The following is a 17402-nucleotide window of genomic DNA, read 5'->3' on the forward strand; positions in this document are numbered from 1 at the left end:
GGCACTGGAACAGGTTGCCCAGAGAAGTTATGGATGCCCCATCCCTGGAAGTGTTCAGGGCCAGGCTGGATGGGGCTTGGAGCAGCCTGGTCTAGTGGGAGGTATCCCTGCCCATGGCAGGGGGGTGGGAACCGGATGATCTTTAAGGTCCCTTCCAACCTATACCATTCCGTGATTCTATGTAGTGCTGAGGGACATGCTTCAGCAGTAACGTGGCAGTGCTAGGCTAATGGTTCGACGTGATGATCTTGAAGGTCTCTTCCAACCATAACGACTCTTATGACTCCATGCCCCTCTCCTTCCTCCTCCTCCTCACACACGCCCAATGGCCCCGACCCAGGCTCACTGTACTCAACAGCTGCCGCACTCGTGCTCTCCCGGCAGCAGCGCGGTGGCAGCCGGTGCCCGGGTCCCTCCCGGGGGACCTGTCCTCACTGACCCGACCCACCCCACCCTCCCGTCACGGGGCACACCGGCCAGGCCTCCCGCCCTCCCAGCCAGCCCTGCCCCCGCTGCGGCTGCAGGTCCCCCCCTCGCCTCCTCGCAGCCCGACGGGGCGGCCGGGGAGCCGCGCCCTCCCTCACGGCCGGGTCCCAGCCCCCCGCAGGGCCGAGGCCGCCGCCCGCCCCTTCCCGTAACGGCCTCACGGAGAAACGAAACCGCGACACCCCCACCCCTGCCCCGCCGCACAGCACATGCGCAGGCCGCCCCTGTGCCCCGCGCCCGCTGCTCGGCCCAGGATCCCGTCCGCCCCGCCGCCGCGCCGCTGGCCAATAGGGAGAGAGCGCGCACCGGCCGCGCAGTGACGTCACCCAGCCGGCCCCGCCCGGGATCCGGTCAAAGAGAACGTGCAGCACGGGGCCTCGCCCCGCCCCCCATGACGTCACAGCCACCTCCTCCCTTCCCCTGCACCGATCGGGCGGTGGGGCCAATCAGAGCCCGCCTGGCCCCTTGGCCCCGCCCCACCCGCGCAGTGACCTCACGGCCCCTCCTTCGGCGGCGGAGACGGGCGGCCAATCAGCGTTGCGAGGAGCCGCGCGAGGTCCCCGCCCCCCCCGTCGGCCGTAATCCCCTTTCTCCCCGCCCCATCCCCGTTCCCCCCTTTCTCCTCTCTCCCCCCCGTACCGAGTGCCTGGCGGTGGCGGCGGAGCCCAGCCCGGCCCGGCCCAGACCTGTCCGTGCGGGCGGCGGCGCCTCCCCGGTGCCGGCGACATGGAGTGCGCTGCGGCGGGGACCGAGTTCAACATCCTCCTCGCCACCGACTCCTACAAGGTGGGTGCGGGCACGGCAGGCGGGCGGGAGGGGGTCACCTCTGCGGGCGCCCCGCCGCCGCCGCCGCCGCACGGGACTCGCCAGGGCGCTCCACCCACGGGGCGCCGAGCCAGGCCCTCCCCGTCGCCACCGGCTCCCTGTCCCCTGCCCGCGGCCGGGAGGGCCCCCCCGAGGCGGGAGGGAGCGTGCCCGGCACGGGGGGGGTGGCGACGGAGAGGCCTGGCCGGGGTCCCCCCCCCCCACCACCTCGGCCCCGTCCCGCGGAGCCCCGGGAGCCGGGTGCCCGAGGCCGCGCTGCCGGCGGCGGCGGGGCGAGAAAAGAAAGTGAAAGCGGGCGGGGTGGGCGCCCCGGCGGGCAGGGGCAGGGCGCGGGGGGCGGCCATGGCGGGCAGGCGGGAGGCGGGGGCCGCCTGCCGCCGCCGGGCATCCTCCGGCCCGCCGGGCTGCCCGCCCCCCCGGGGACGGGAGCGGGGGCACATGTCGCCCGGGTGGGGGGTGGGACGCGAGCAGAGCGGGTGCTCTTTCCCTCCCCACCCCCCCCTCCCACCCCCCGTGTTTCGTTTCTTTGGTCAACTCTGGCGGCGGAGCCGTGGCGGCGCAGAGCGCTCCGAGCAACCGGCTGGCTCTAAAATATTTATTTTCGAGTCCTCTGCTTAGTTTTCTGGTCACTGCGGTGTCAGACTCGGTACGCGAGGTGATTCAAGAGTGAGGGGATCGCACTTCACGGTCCTCCCTTCGTTCCGTGAAATTGCTTGAAAATCGTGCTGTTTGATAGCAGTGGCCAAGTACCGGCGCGCTGGCCACGCTCTGGTCCGGTGGTCACCGGCTGACGACTGACGTGCCTCAGGACGTGAATGTGCCCAGGCCCACGTCCCCTCCTGCGCTGCGCTGCGTTAGTGTCACCATAGGGTTCCTAGGCACCGGGCAGAGCCAGCGCGTGACTCCCCAAGTCTGGTCGTACAGATGTGCCCTGCGTCTCCTAGACCGAAAAACTAACTTTTTATTTCTTCAGGAGCTGCGTTGCAATGTCAAAGAGGTTATTAGTGCCCTCAACAAACAGTCCTGAGTGTCATTATAAAGCATTTATTATGTTATAGTCCTTTAAAGCTTTGAGCACTCTGGTGGGTTTCAGGGAGGATGGTACTTCTAGATAGAAGAGTTGGAAAAAAAGGCAAATATGATGTTATGGCCAGGTCTCGTTACTGGCCAACTATCACAGTACGAGCCTCAGTGAGTGCTCCATTGCTGACTGGTGCTGTTGTACCTTTCACAGCTCCTCCGTGATATTATTATTATTGCATGATGTTACATAAAGATGCTCTTTTTGTAAAGAAATTCTTAACGTTTATTGTTGCTGTTTGTTCGAAGATGCTGATAAATCTTGGAGCAGCTCAGTCAGAGAATCCTAACACTGCTACTCAGGGCTCACAAAACTGCATGCATGGAGGACGCACTTCATCTAGCGACAGTACTCTTTTAAGAGCCATGTTTAAGTGTTCGTTATCAAACTTACTCAAATATGGAGTTTCTTCCGTGTCCGAGACTAATCACATTAAATACTGTAGGCCTGGGTTTAAAGGGTGTCTATTTTAAATCTAACTTGCACACTACTTTTCCTAAATTCAGTGGATCTGCTGTAGGATTAGTGCTAGTGAGGAGCACTGGAGTGACAGATCACTAGTTTGCTAATTTGCTTCTGTTTTGTTCACATAGGAAAGACGATTTGGTAACATTTCAGCAGTGGTAGAAATCTTAACGAGGTCAAGTAAAGGTTGAGTTGTTTTTTTTTTTTCCAGTTTAAAATCCAGAATTTGGACGAGGTTTTCTGTGGCAGCTAGGAGCATTTTGTATTATAATAAAAGAGCAGTTGTAATTGTCTACTTTGCTTTGTTAGGACTGTTCAAATTGTCTCTTTTCCTCTATGCTTTTTTTCCGAAATCTTAGGAACTCCAGCCTTTTTGAAAAGTACTTAAACACGTAGCTTCTTTTATCTTGTTGGGTAATATGAGCAAACATCACTTATCTTCTCCCTGGTTGATACTGTCATTTCCTAATCAATGAAAGACACTTAGCGAGAGCGCTTTCAGTAACAATTGCACTAAAATATCTGGTAGTTTGCACCATCAAGCTTTTTACAGGAGTTACCAAACACTCTTACTAGCAATTAAAACAAAAATGAGAATTGATTTTGTGTGTTTTTCTTTTTTTTTTTTTTAGACATTTCTGCAGTATCCGCAATTGTAGCATCTCTGTGTGCAGTACTGTCCGTATACAGTGTTCAGACTTTGAGGAAAAAACATGTATCCGTTCAGAAGCTTACTTGGCGATCCTATTGTAGTAGATGCCGATCCATATGAACTAACGTTGATGACAAAAGTCATGTGGAAATAAACAGCTCAGGGCAAAAAAAAAAAAATATGTGCAGACCTTCCCAAACAGTACAAGCCCAACTTAGGCAGCTGTCTATGAGTAAAAAGTTCTGGTATCCCAGGGTCATATCTGTCACAACTCATTAGTTTTGAGTGTTGACTCCGGTGTCTCAGTTCTCTCTTGCTGCAGTTGGAAATTTGGGGTGGAGAGAAAATTGGTTACTGGTTTAGTGCCTACAAAAATTCAGAAACAAAGTGATTTGGTAGGCAAAGATTCGTCTGTTGATAGTTAATCCAGCCGCACCTCCCTCTAAGTTGTTTTCCTGCCTGTATGTGCATCATAGGACATTTCCTCTGAAGTCACAGAAGATCATCAAATATTCAGTTTCGAAATCTTAAAAGCTGTTTTCGAAAAGCAACTGAGTATCATGCTAATTTTTAGCATACTTGATATTTTTAGATAGGAATAGTTCCTGCTGAGTGAATCGCAGAGACTTGCTACACACTGGACCCAGTACTGAGCTTCCGTTATGAACTGGGAATTGTACAAGTGCTTCAGGATTTTGAGGCTGGGCTTCAAATCGTGCAGTTTATGTCTAACCCACATAACAAGATAAGTGTTTTTACATCGGTTAGGGTTTGTGTTTTTTTTCTTCCTGTGTACTTCGTTGCATATTCCTAAGCTTCTCCAAATCCCCCGACAGTGTAATTCCTCCTGTGTGCGCGGTATTATATGCCATCGCCCCAGAGTCTGGGCATGGGCATATGGCATGGTGTGCGTGCATCTCGCTGATAGATGACAGCAGTCTTTTTAATTCTTTGGATCATAAGACTTGGAAGAGATTCATCAATGCGGTGTTATCTGGGGAATCTCTTTGTTTGAATGTCCAGTACAGCAATGATGCTTTTAAGAGTAAAGTTTCCTGCTAGTGACTCAGTATTACAGAAAAAGGGAAGCATTTGAAGTCAAAATCCTTGTTGGTAGAGCTGCAAGTGAGGGGATATCAGCAGGCTCCTTGGAGCTCAGTGTTTGTGCTGCATGATAGCTTACTCTTGTGTCTCTGCCAAGAAGTCCCAGCAATCACTGTCCTCTCTGTGACAGTGAGGGTTCTGTTCACTCATGGCGGTTCCCAAGCGGAGGGGTCCATGCCCTTCAGTTCTTCATTCGTCTGACGCTGTTGGCTGCAGTGGGTTGACGCTGGCTGGGCACTGGGTGCCCACCAAAGCCGCTCTATCGCTCCCCTCCTCGGCTGGACAGGGGAGAGAAAATATAACGAAAGGCTCATGGGTCGAGGTAAGGGCAGGGAGAGATCACTCACCAATTACTGGCATGGCCAAAACAGACTCAACGTGGGGAAATTAGTTTAATTTATTGCCAATCAAATCTGAGTAGGGTAATGAGAAATAAACCCCAAATCTCAAAACACCTTCCCTCCACCCCTCCCTTCTTCCCGGGCTAAACTTCACTCCTGATTTCTCTCCTTTCGAGCGGTGCAGGGGGACAGGGAATAGGGGTCGTGGTCAGTGCATCACAGGTTGTCTCTGCTGCTCCTTCCTCCTCATGGGCAGGACTCCGCATACTCTTCCTGTGCTCCAGCGTGGCATCCTTCCCACGGGAGACAGCCCTCCACTAACTTCTCCAACCTGGGTCTTTCCCATGGGCTGCAGTTCTTCACAAACTGCTCTAGTGTGGGTCCTTTCTATGGGCTGCAGTCCTTCAGGAACAGACTGCTTCAGCGTGGATCCCCCATGGGGTTACAGGTCTTCCCAGGGGCCTGTTCCAACACGGGCTCTCCATGGGGTCACAGCCTCCTTCAGGCATCCACCTGCTTCAGCGTGGGGTCCTCCATGGGCTACAGGTGGATCTCTGCTCCACCATGGACCTCCATGGGCTGCAGGGGGACAGCCTGCCTCACCATGGTCTTCACCAGGGGCTGCAGGGGAATCTCTGCTCTGATGCCTGGAGCACCTCCTCCCCCTCCTTCTTCTCTGACCCTGGTGCCTGCAGGGCTGTTTCTCTCACATATTCTTGCTCATCTCTTCAGCTGCTGTTGCTGTCATACAGCAACTTTTTACCCTTCTTAAATACGTTACCCCAGAGGCTCTACCACTGTTGGCTCATGGGCTCAGCCTTGGCCAGTGGTGGGTCCATCTTGGAGCCAGTTGGCATTGGGTCTGTCAGACGCTGGGGAAGCTTCTGGCATCTTCTCACAGAAGCCACCCCTGCAGCCACCCTGCTACCAAAACCTCGCCGTGCAAACCCAATACATTGATACACCACCTCTCTATTTTCTTTCACTTCGCTTCCCAATAATCTTTATCCTGTATTTATTTATTCTGCACAGGCAAGAAATCTTCCAGGGCATATGTAGTCTGAAACTGTTGAGAGGATCAGCTTAGCAGAGCTGTGTTGTTTGGTCAGAAGATACCAGTGATTGGCCTGTACTGGGCTGTGTTGGATGGACCATGAGCTGCAAGTGGGAAAGGCTATCAAAATGAGGACTGAACCTTGTTCGCTGAAGTAATAATAGCTTATTTTGCTTTTACTGATGAAATGTATTACTGTTGCTTGGACTGTTTCGTAATTAAGGTGATAGCTTTAATAAGCTGCCGTGCAGTTGCCCCGTAGGAGGAGCTGACTTGCTATCTAGACTGTAAATGATATCCGCTTCAGAATTCAGTTCTTTCTGGATGCTTCAAGGAAGCCTAAAAGATACTTTTAAACACTATATGCCTCACATGTTGGATTTTAAGTATTTGTCGTTTTGAAGGACTTCTTTTCTTCTGCGTGGATGTAGAAGAGCGCTTCTGAAGCGCTTCACGTGAGTGTGTGTTTATTCCGGGCTCTGACAGCCTGTATATCCTTTATTTAGAAGGCTAGAGGTATGCAAGGAAGAGACATGAGTATTCTTTAGCTTGTTGGTTTGGGCTAGTACTTACTGACTGCAAAAAATGTTCTTTTCAGCAGCTCGTATATGTGTATAGATATTTATCAAAATCTTGTAGTGGGGGTGTGAATGTGTTCTGTTACCTCCTGTAATTCTGTCAGTGTAAAAGTGTTGGAAACTCCTGGCCGGGCACTCCTTGTAAGTAATCTTCACTCTATCTAGGTTTGTTTCCTTCCAAGTTTTGATTTGCAGTCACACAGTCCTGTTACAAACCCCCAGTCGTCATTGCTCTAAAGGAACACTGCAACTGTACAGAATTCAGCCAATTGTTAATGGAAAGTAACCCCTTCCAGAGTCATTGCAACTTTCATTGTTGAGAAGGTAAATGTTTTTCTTTTTTTCATTAAGGACCAGGAAACTTGTAGCAGTATGTGACATAGTACAGCTGACTATTCACAAATGTGTAAACAGTAAACATAAGGCATGTTGTCATCTTTGTTATGATAATCTTGGATGCAAAGCACACAGAAATTTCTGACTGGAAAGAAATCTGCTGTTACCTTTTTTACACATTGTATTTTCTCTGAGCAATTTAAAATACACTCAGTTCTAGTGCTTACACTTGACATTCATTTTTAAATGAACGTGGACGTGGTCACTTAGAGCATCTCTGCTGCTAATATGCAGCTTCCATAGGAATTCCGTTGCTCTCCTTAGTTTTCTCAGTACTGGCTGATCTCTTAACTTTTTTTTTCCTCACCTCTGGCCCTCTTACTTTTCAATACACACATAAGAGATAATGGATGAACTAGAATACAGAGACATTAAAAGTGGTACAAGATCAGCCTTCAGTCATAACCTGCATTAGTTTATCCCTCTCATCTCGTAAGAGTAGATATCTCCCAATATTGTCACTTTAGGTCTTAAACATTTTCTTAATCTGTATTTACTTCACTTAAGCATTTTTAATAAGGGATCTGGAGTCTCTCTAAGGCTACTTGCCTTTGGCAATTTGAAGCTTGTGTATAACCAAAATACTAAGATAGTACTTGACTGGAATAGGCTCCCCAGGGCGGTGGTGGAGTCACCATCCCTGAATGTGTTTAAGACTCGTTTAGATGTGGTGTTAAGGGATATGGTGTAGGGGAGAACTTTGTAGAGTGGGGCTGATGGTTGGACTCGATGATCCCAAGGGTCTTTTCCAACCTAAATGATTCTATGATTCTATTACTTTTTTTTTCAGTACTCGCTTGCAAGTGTGTCTCACTTTACCTGCTACTATTGGATGCCCTTTTTGTTGACTTATTAAAGATTGATTCTTCTGAGGTTTCCTCTTGTGTTCGAATAAGCTTATCTTTTAACCACACTGACTTTTGGTTTGGTTTTCATTTCCACTTTTGTTTGTGGTGTGCATTCCTTTTGTGATTGCTTTGAAAGCTACTAAAGCATCCTTGTTGAATGTAACTGCTAGTTGCAGTTGTGGGTGTTTTTCCTGAAGGGGGTCAGCAATACCTTATAACTGCTGTTCGTTACGTCTCTCATCCCAGTGAGGTATATCTGATAGAGCATTCCCTTTGTTCCTAAGTACTGGTTCATCTCCTCGTTGTTAACAGTGTTGTTTTCCATATAGGTTATTGGCAACCTTTGCTTTTAACCGCTCCATTGGTTAAACCTCATGGAGGTTTAGGTAAAGCAGTCGTTGAAATCATGGCCTCTTTCCACAATATTTTCAAGTAATATGTGATGTTGTAACTAATGGGGATCTTAGAGGTGCTTCACGGAAGTATAAATGCCAGAAGCACCACTGCAGTAAGATCCTCTAACTCAGTAAGTTGTGTATGAGGGCGACGGTCCCCCAAATATATCTCTTCCATCATTGACAAGCCATTCTGTCAGACTTGTTTTCTTTAGGTGGAAGCTGCCAGCGAGGCAGTCTGGAGGAGCTGTTTTGCCAGATATGCTACGTAAAGGATAAACCTGGCCGTTAGCCTTCCAGCTTGATTTCAGCCCTCAAGTTCCGATTTGCAGCAAGAGCAATGTGTTTTGTGATTGTGCTTCAAAGCAGAGCTGGAATGGGAAGTCCCTAAAAAAAAAAAAAAAACCCTGAAAAGAAACGTAATAGGAAAAGGTGGCACCAATTCAATGTGTGTACACTGTACACCTTAAGCTAATTTTGGTTGTGTAACCTATTCGATAGAAGCGTTTAACTGGAGGAGATATCTTCGAACTGCAGTAGTCAAGTATTTTTTTAAAGACTGTAGCCAAGGATCATGCAAATTTTCATTATAATGTAGGTTGTTGACTTCAACAACCAGCTCATAGTTAGTTAATAAGCTGGATAATTAAACTTTTTAAAGAAACCTGAGTAGGCAGTGGAGATAGTTTTCTTTGTTTTGCTTGAACTGTTGTGAATAGAACAGGAGCGTTACGTTGGTTTGCTGTAGAGCTCCTCACAAGGAATTCAGAGAGTGGTTTTTGGAATTGTTCCTGGGACATCTGCTATGGACAGGCTAAGCTGGTGGGCTCTGTGTTGAGCCTTTACTCTGAAACCATGAAGCTGTAGCATGTCAATAGGATGAAGAATGGAAATAAACAGTGTTTTCCCAGGCAATATAATGAAATCGTAAAGAAGCACTAAGTTAAAGGCCAGTCCCAGTCATAAAAAGAGCAGCTTTCTTCATACAGCTGCTATAACTTGCGGCAACAGTGCGAAGGAAAGAACTTCTGCTCTCTGTACCTTACAGTGGGTGAATGAACCTTCTAATGAATTGTTACGTGCTCTTTTTCCTCAGAGTCCATTTTATACCTTTTTTTGCAAGGTGGTTGTGTGTGTGTTCATCTTCCCATTAGTTAGAAAGACGTGTCAAACAGAGCATATTTTTAACTGCTCCACAGTGTGGGGGATGGTTTAGGGAGGGGGTGTGTTTTGTTTGTTTGGATTTTTTTCCTTTAAGCATCATGATACCCTGAACACAGTTTTCTGTGAGCTGGCAGTGCGATTTACTTTTTTAGGAGTTCTCTGTAGAACTAGAAAAGGACATGTTATAATTTGTGGAGTGAGACATCTCTTAATAGCTAGAAGTAAACCTAAAAGTCAGGTTTTGTCTTTGGGTCTAACATTGCTACTCTTAAGCATTCTGCTTTTGACTGGCTGTGGAATGGGAACAGAATAGGTTTGTGCTCCATTAAATGCCTGCGTTGCAGTGCTTTGTTCGAAGTAAAGGCAGAAAACTTGCAATGACAAGCTTGGGTTTTATTTGATTGGCCTTGAAAACTTCATAGAAGTAAAGATAATGGAAAGATCCGAAAATTGACCTTTTTGTTGTTTGAATGTTTCCTGGCATCATTGGAAACAGAAGCACAGCAGCGTTGTGCCGGTATAGGAGAAACAAAAAAATTCAGTTGAGCTGGGTTCATTTTCTAAGCTGAGTGAAATACTGAATATAAGTGGCATTTGAGAGGAAAAACAAAATGTATTTTTTAATCCCTTAATACACAGTTTTAGCAATACAGGTAAGGGAAACTTTCAAATATTTTATTTTTGAAGTGTCAGTGGTACACTTAAAAAAAACCAAAACCACCAGGACAATAAGGAAGAAGTGGTAAAACTATCGCTTTTCCAATTCCATGTGGTATTAGAAACAAAAGGTTTTAAGGTGATTTGGAGTAAGAAGTAGCAACAAGACACTTATAACGAACTCATGCTCTAACCTATAAATATGGCGTTTTGAGAAAAATTCAGACACAACTTTCATACCTTTTTGAGTTTTATTCTGTTGTACGGTGGTGCTTTACTCTGCCGTAGGAACAGTCTTCCCTTATGGAATGTATAGACTTGTTCACAGACTTTTCGTCATAATTTAGGACAACTTTTGATAGGTTCACCTTTGCGAATGCCTTAAGTTTATTTATGTATCCTGTAATTTGAACATTGGTAGTATTACAGTTATGTCATTGTGTATTCTTTTTGTTTAATGTGGAATTATGGCTTTTGCAGGGAGTTTGCTTTTTATACATTAGGAGATAACAATTTTGCAGGTTTAAGTTGTTAACATTTAGAGTGTACTTGTTTTAAATGATACGTAACTCAAAGTAAATTTCTGGGTAGATTTACTATCAGTACCTTAAAAAAGTTGTTATGGTGGAATCCAGGGTAACATTATATGTTCGTATGACCAATTTCCATGTAATACGCACTTTCAGGCTGCAACTCTTCATGCGTCCTTTATGCTGAACATGAACTTTTTCAAAGGTTGGGAAAAAACATCCACCTAGCAAACTTTGTGGGGAGGTACAAACCTCAGGTAGATTTTAACAGCATTACCAACAGTAATAGGTTTGTAATCTGGCTTTGATGTAATCTGGGCTTGGGAAACCCGCTCTGCTCATAGTGAACGGGACGTTTGGGTAAAGGCCATTGTCAGTGCCTTCTTGAGTCCAGATGGCTTTTATTATAGCCTTCAAAACGTCAGTCGAATACAGTGGGTGCCTCCACTTTGGTGTAGTACCTGGTGGTACCACTTTGGTAGTGGCAGACAACTTTGTGCTTCCAACTTCAGCTTGGCCAAAGTGTGGGAGAAGGAACACTGACCCTGGGTGGTGGGGCTCCTAAAATCCCAGCCAGTGTCTAAATCAAAGTCATCGGGGGAGTGGAAGAGCTGACCATGAAGATTGCTCCAGGGGGAAAGGCTTGACACAGAAGCAAAGGTTAAGATAGGGAAATCAGTCTTTTGACTGATTGGTGGCTGAAAAAGGGGAAAACCCCGAAATACTTACTAGGTAGAATGTGAATGGATAAATAATGGTCCAGAAGAATTGGGTGTTACTCTAAGCTTTAACGTACAAACGTATTCTCTTGTGCTTTGTAGTGATGTTTTGAGCTCTTACTGAAGTTTTTCTTGATGTAGGTTACACACTACAAGCAATATCCACCTAATACAAGCAAAGTATATTCCTACTTTGAATGTCGTGAAAAGAAGACTGAAAATTCCAAATTAAGGAAAGTGAAATATGAAGAAACTGTTTTTTATGGCTTGCAGTACATACTGAATAAATACTTAAAAGGTAACTGTCTCAAATTCCAGTAAAATTTTACCTGTAAATAAATATTTTAATTTTTCTCAAGCCTGGAGTCTTATAGTTGAAACAGTTCCAGGTTGTCTGGGTACAGGGTAGGTAGTGACAGGCATAAGATCTTATTTATGTGATTCTGAAAATAAGATGTCCACCCTCGTAAAACGGTATTGACTTCTTAATTCAGACACCTCTCTGCTATGTTTATTTATGCCAACGATGCATTAAAAATGAAGAGGTGTTCGTATCCCAGCTTCAGTGGACTAAATTGAAATGAATTAAAGTAGAGCAAGACTGTGCATAGAATCACAAGAAGATAGAAGATTCGAGGGGAAAAAAAGATTTTGCACTCTGAACATAAACTTTAGTCTATTCGCTAGTTTATTTACTGTGTAAACTAATAATGGGTTTAATTTCCCTTAAATTTCAGTTGCCACTCAGGTTAGATCACTGAATATGGCAGCTATGTGTGAAAGTGGTTTCAATATTGACAATTCAAGAGTAACATCTGAAAATTCCTTGGTGCCGGTTTAAGATTTTGTTTGCTTTTTTGCATTATGTGCAAATATCGCCTGTTCTGACCTGAATGCAAGTTGCCTTCTGCCGAGCTTTAGGAGGAAAGCTCGAGTCATGTGGCTTACGTATCCATGTCTTGATCCAGAATCCATAAATGTCTCTGCCAATTCTGCCAAGGATTGGAATTCCACTATAATCAAAACGCTTGATAAACTTGTTTCTTTTCTCTTTGTCAGTCTGAGGATTGATCTCTAACGTTTCCAGTAGACGACTGGTCCTAAAGCAGCAGCAATGCTTATTCAAATAATGTGGTTCGTTTGTCAGTTCGTATGGCAGAAGTGGTTAATCAAAGGCTGGCTGTAAGGCCTCTCCACTGGAGCCACGTAGCTTAACCCTTGTGCCAGGCTGGTTAAGTCTTGTTCCAAATTGCACAATCATCACATTCCCCTGGGAAAAGCACTGCTGCTAAAACCCTTGACAGGTTATTGACCATCATAAAAGAGTAATAATCTCAAATTGTTCCTGAGTCACCTGCAAATTACAAGTTTATCTTATCCTGTTGGTTTCTTGAGCAACCTAATCTATATAATAAATGAAAGTAAAATTTGGTTTTAACGTAGCTAGTATACTGCATTTGACATGTTCTCCGTGTCTTTGTTGGAGGCAAAGTGACTTTACTGTGTCTGAACCTTTTTATGATTTATTTTATAAATTGATGAATATCATCAGTTTCTAAATTCTCATCTGTTTCTGAAACCACAGGTAAAGTGGTGACCAAAGAGAAAATCAAGGAAGCCAAAGAAGTATATAGGGAGCATTTTCAAGATGATGTCTTCAACGAAAAGGGATGGAACTATATTCTGGAGGTAAAAACTTATGAAAACAGTATGAGATCATCATGAAGGATTTATGAATCAACTGTAGAATAACACAGCAGTCTCTCCTTTTTACCATGATAGTAAAGACTGGATAAATTTAGCTTCTTATGTTTAGTGTACAGGGAGTAGCAGCTGTCAAAGAATAATCATATAATTGTAATTCCTTAGAGAAAAGTAATTTTCATCCTTTCAGATGCCAAATATGGCTTTACAGGTAATAAGGATTTATGTCTGCCATCAGCCAGTCAGTGTAAGTGGGGGCTTGTTGGCAAGTCTCCATATATAGTACAGTGCTTAGTGGTTGCTTGCATCATTTACATTGCTTTCTGTAACTAATCATAACCATTTTTATTCTAATGCAGAAAGCATTACAACTTCTTGCACGTGTAAGTAGTTCCAGAAAATACATATTTTATTCAGTCGTTTCCTAAATTTTTCAGAGATACTTAAGTTGAACCTTATTGTGAAATACAAGGCTCGAGCACTTTTGACACAAAAAATCCCTCCAAATTAAGTCTTTCCACAATTATCCTCTTTCCCTTTTGTTTAAAAAGGTGTCAGTCTTCAAATAATTGCAAACATCTCTTCTCTGAAAAAGCAGCAGATTCAGACTAATAGCATTCATCAGAGCTGTTCTAATCCCTGCAGATTAATTAAATGCTAAATTTCATTGTGGGTTCTAGTGAATGGATATTTTTGGCATTTGAAAACACAATTTTTAGTTCTTTGCATTTATTTGTCCCTGAATACCCTGACGGTATGTATTTTATGGTGGCATCTGTCTGTGAATATATCTAGATGTCATCTTGCAACTAGGGTGGACCATAAGGTGTGCCAGAGAAAAGTGAATTTCAGCTAAACGTGGCAAGTGGCAGCAAGGTAAATAAAACCGTGGTTTTCTAAGAGGGAGTTACGGAGAGGTTTGTAGAGGACTTGCAACCACTTGAAATAATATGAATTCAATCCATATTTGTGTTTAAGATACATTATACATTGTGAACTGCTCTCATCTGCATTTAATATTGGTCCTTCTTTGGCTAAACTGAATTAATACACTTTTAATACTGCGTCTCTGTCCACACAGTTTTAATGTGGTTTAACTAATTGCGTTTCAATGCGTGCTTTTGGTTTAGTCAAAAGCAGCCTTCCTGCATACCCACTGTCTGCAAATTTTTTATTCCTTTGTCAGATTTTCTTGTTGAAATTGTGCATCAGTATAAACAAATATGATTTCAACTTCTTGATCTTAGATGCCGATGGCGCTCAAACTGGAAGTGTACATACCCTTTGGGTCTTTGCGTGCCCTTATGTCCGCACAGACCCTGCTTCTGCTCACTCACATACCCACCACTGTTTGCTCTCTGGCTCTGTTACCTGATGTGTAGCGTTGGAGGGAGCAATGGCTGTATGAGCAAAGTGCCAAAACGGATTTGAAATGTACAGGCATTAATTTGTACAAAGAATAAATGAATGAGTTAAATACCGATAGGGTGAAGGTGTGGGAGAGTAGTGGACTTCCTGGAGAACAAGGTGGGGGTGTAAAGGCTGGAAGTGGGCAAGAACTGATGATGGGTGATAGAGATCTAAGCCCTAAATTATACAAGTTGATTTTGCCTAAAATTTTTGAAAAGGGCTATAATATAGTGCAATAGCATGACCATATTCCTTTTTCGATGGGCAAAATCACCACCTATAGCAACTTTGAAATCTGTTTTGTTTTTTCACTTAAATATACTTTTGTCTTCATTGAATCAGTAATAAATTATTTTGAGCCTTTTTGAAAGCTTCATTGTCCTTTTTTAATCCAGAACAGACATCTCCAAGTCTAACGACTAAACCCCATGTGGTATATAAACAGAATTTGCTTCAGCATATTATGCTTTGGAAGAAACTTTTAAACTGCAGTGTAGAAGAGACTTCTGATGTGTTTTGGGCACTGGAGAATATGTTTTGATTCTACTTATGAATCTGTGTAATTTCTCTGAATTGATGCAATTTTTGTTGCCTTTAAAGAATATGTCATGAGAAGCTTTCTATCAAAACATAAACAATATACAAAATGTTTTAAGTATTATCAGTTTAGCTTGCGAAGCTCTTTCTGAAAGTGATAATTATTCTTTTAGAGTTGCTGTTTGCAACTTACTCTTTTTTCAAAAGGCGTGTTTCACACAATGTTTAGACCTTCAGGGCTGAAAGACTGAATTTGGCAAAAGAATGACACTTCAAGATTAGATTTCATGTTTAGTGAATAACTGAGATGATAAAATATTCTTTAAGATAGATAATAAATGGAATATGCACTAATAAATTAAAAAAGCACACATCTATGCTAAGCAAAACTAGAGATTTTTTTCAAGGCCTAGATAATAGGTAAACTTTTTTGGCTTACTTCATGTGAAAGCACTGAAAAAAAACCAATTAGCAAATATTTCTTATTCTGGGGGTAGAACTTAAGTATTTTTATGGAATATCTAAGCCTTCCTGACTCAGTTTGCACAAGGACTACAACTGATAACCGTCATTTGGTTTGATAGAGAGACTATTTTCTAGGTTACAGGGTTGTCCTCCTTTTGTGATAAATGTGGATTTTTTTACTTATTTGGGTTGGTGGGTGTACAAACAAACCAAGTTATTTCTAGGATGGAAAGAAATGAAGACGAAGAAAACTTTATCAATAAACTCATAGCCTGACTTTTTTCCGTTGCAATCAAATAAAGGGGGGCAGATCCTATCTTTCCTGTTGTCTAACAATATTACTGTTTCTTACACAGAAATATGATGGCCATCTTCCTATAGAAATAAAGGCTGTTCCTGAGGGCTCTGTAATTCCCAGAGGAAATGTTCTTTTCACAGTAGAAAACACAGATCCAGAGTGCTACTGGCTCACAAATTGGATTGAGGTCAGTTTTGGAAAGTTAACATGTTTTTTCTAAGTAAATATTAATGCACTTACATTAAAGGCTGAATCCCTTATTGGTTTAAGGAGAATCTCTGGCACCTTTAGTTTTCTGCTTTAAGTCAGCCTAGATTCTTTTTTTAGTGCTCTTACACAGATCTCTTCCCCCTACCTGGCAAGAAATTGTAATAATTTTACAGAAAATTCACAACAGTACTTTTATCCACAAGGAAAGGAGGCCGGGGGGAATTGTGTGTCTGTAGCTTGGGAGTGGTAATTCCTGAGATGGTCAATACCTAGCCTACCTTATGAAGGCTAATTACTTCAGCCGTAAAGCAAACTGTTGGAGGCATCGGTACTTTCTGAATGGGCGATGGAAACAAATCGACCTTTTTGTGCCTGATGAAATGCCAGGTAGGGATTTCTAAGTCCTAAGCAAACATACTGCTAATAATGTGGTGGGTTTTGTTTTAGACTATTCTTGTGCAGTCATGGTATCCAATCACAGTGGCTACAAACTCCAGAGAGCAGAAAAAGATTTTGGCCAAATATTTGCTAGAGACTTCTGGTAGTTTAGAAGGGCTGGAGTATAAACTGCATGACTTCGGCTACAGAGGAGTTTCTTCACAAGAGGTAATACTATTTGTCTAATAATATGAGATTTCTAGTTGCTCTTAACTATAGAGGATTGTAGCGTGTATCTATTAACGATTGTGTCCCTGTTCAGCAGTGAAATTGTGAATGCTCAGAGCATCGTGGACTGATGTGGAGGGGGGAGATCTGGGCTGGGGGGTGGGTATGTGTCTGAACTGTGAGCACAGTCTGCCGAAGTGTTTTTCTGTATGGAAGCTGTCTTTCCTCTGTGAATGCATGAAGAAGGTATTGGTGAAAGGGGAACTGAGTCAGAGTTTTGCTGTTACAAACTAGTGCTAGGCGGTGTCAGGATTTAGGCTTCTATATTTGGCGCAGCAACTGGAAGTTGCATCTTTTTCAGACTGCAGGAATAGGAGCTTCAGCTCATTTGGTGAACTTCAAAGGAACAGACACTGTAGCAGGAATTGCATTAATTAAAAAGTACTACGGTACAAAAGATCCGGTTCCGGGATATTCTGTTCCAGCTGCTGAACACAGGTAAGATATTAGGCTATTAAAGGCTTTTTAAGAATAGCTTAACAAAATTGAAATTTTTTTCTTATCCATCTTTGTATCTAGAATTACTAAGCTATTTCACTTACATCGTGTAGTATTAGCCATGACTGATCCAGCTGTTAAAGCTGAAGATCAATACTGATGCCTCTGCATGTTTTCGGGACGCAACAGTGGCATGGTTGTTCTTACCTATAAGTGTATTTTAAATGTTTTTTAACTATAACCTTCTTATCAGTGTCTAAGTAAATTTGGATGATTCTTTTTAGAATTGACTTGGAGGCTTACAGGTAAAAGTAGATATTGAGGATTCATGTTATGAACTTTACATTTTATTTTAAACATAAAACCATAAAAATAAAAA

General features: G+C 43.8%; 1 protein-coding gene across 1 annotated transcript in view; it reads left to right on the forward strand.

Moving 5' to 3' along the window:
* The first annotated feature begins 1086 nt into the window (after positions 1-1086).
* NAMPT (nicotinamide phosphoribosyltransferase) overlaps positions 1087-17402 on the forward strand; it is a 30633-nt gene continuing 14317 nt past the window's right edge. The window contains exons 1-6 of the mRNA XM_054215620.1: positions 1087-1272; positions 11437-11593; positions 12881-12984; positions 15768-15896; positions 16367-16525; positions 16887-17023. Coding sequence (XP_054071595.1) covers positions 1213-1272; positions 11437-11593; positions 12881-12984; positions 15768-15896; positions 16367-16525; positions 16887-17023 — 746 coding nt within the window. The 5' untranslated portion in view covers positions 1087-1212. The remainder of the gene's footprint in view (positions 1273-11436; positions 11594-12880; positions 12985-15767; positions 15897-16366; positions 16526-16886; positions 17024-17402) is intronic.

This window comes from Rissa tridactyla, chromosome 1 (genome assembly GCF_028500815.1).
Source record: "Rissa tridactyla isolate bRisTri1 chromosome 1, bRisTri1.patW.cur.20221130, whole genome shotgun sequence".
NCBI lineage: Eukaryota > Metazoa > Chordata > Aves > Charadriiformes > Laridae > Rissa > Rissa tridactyla.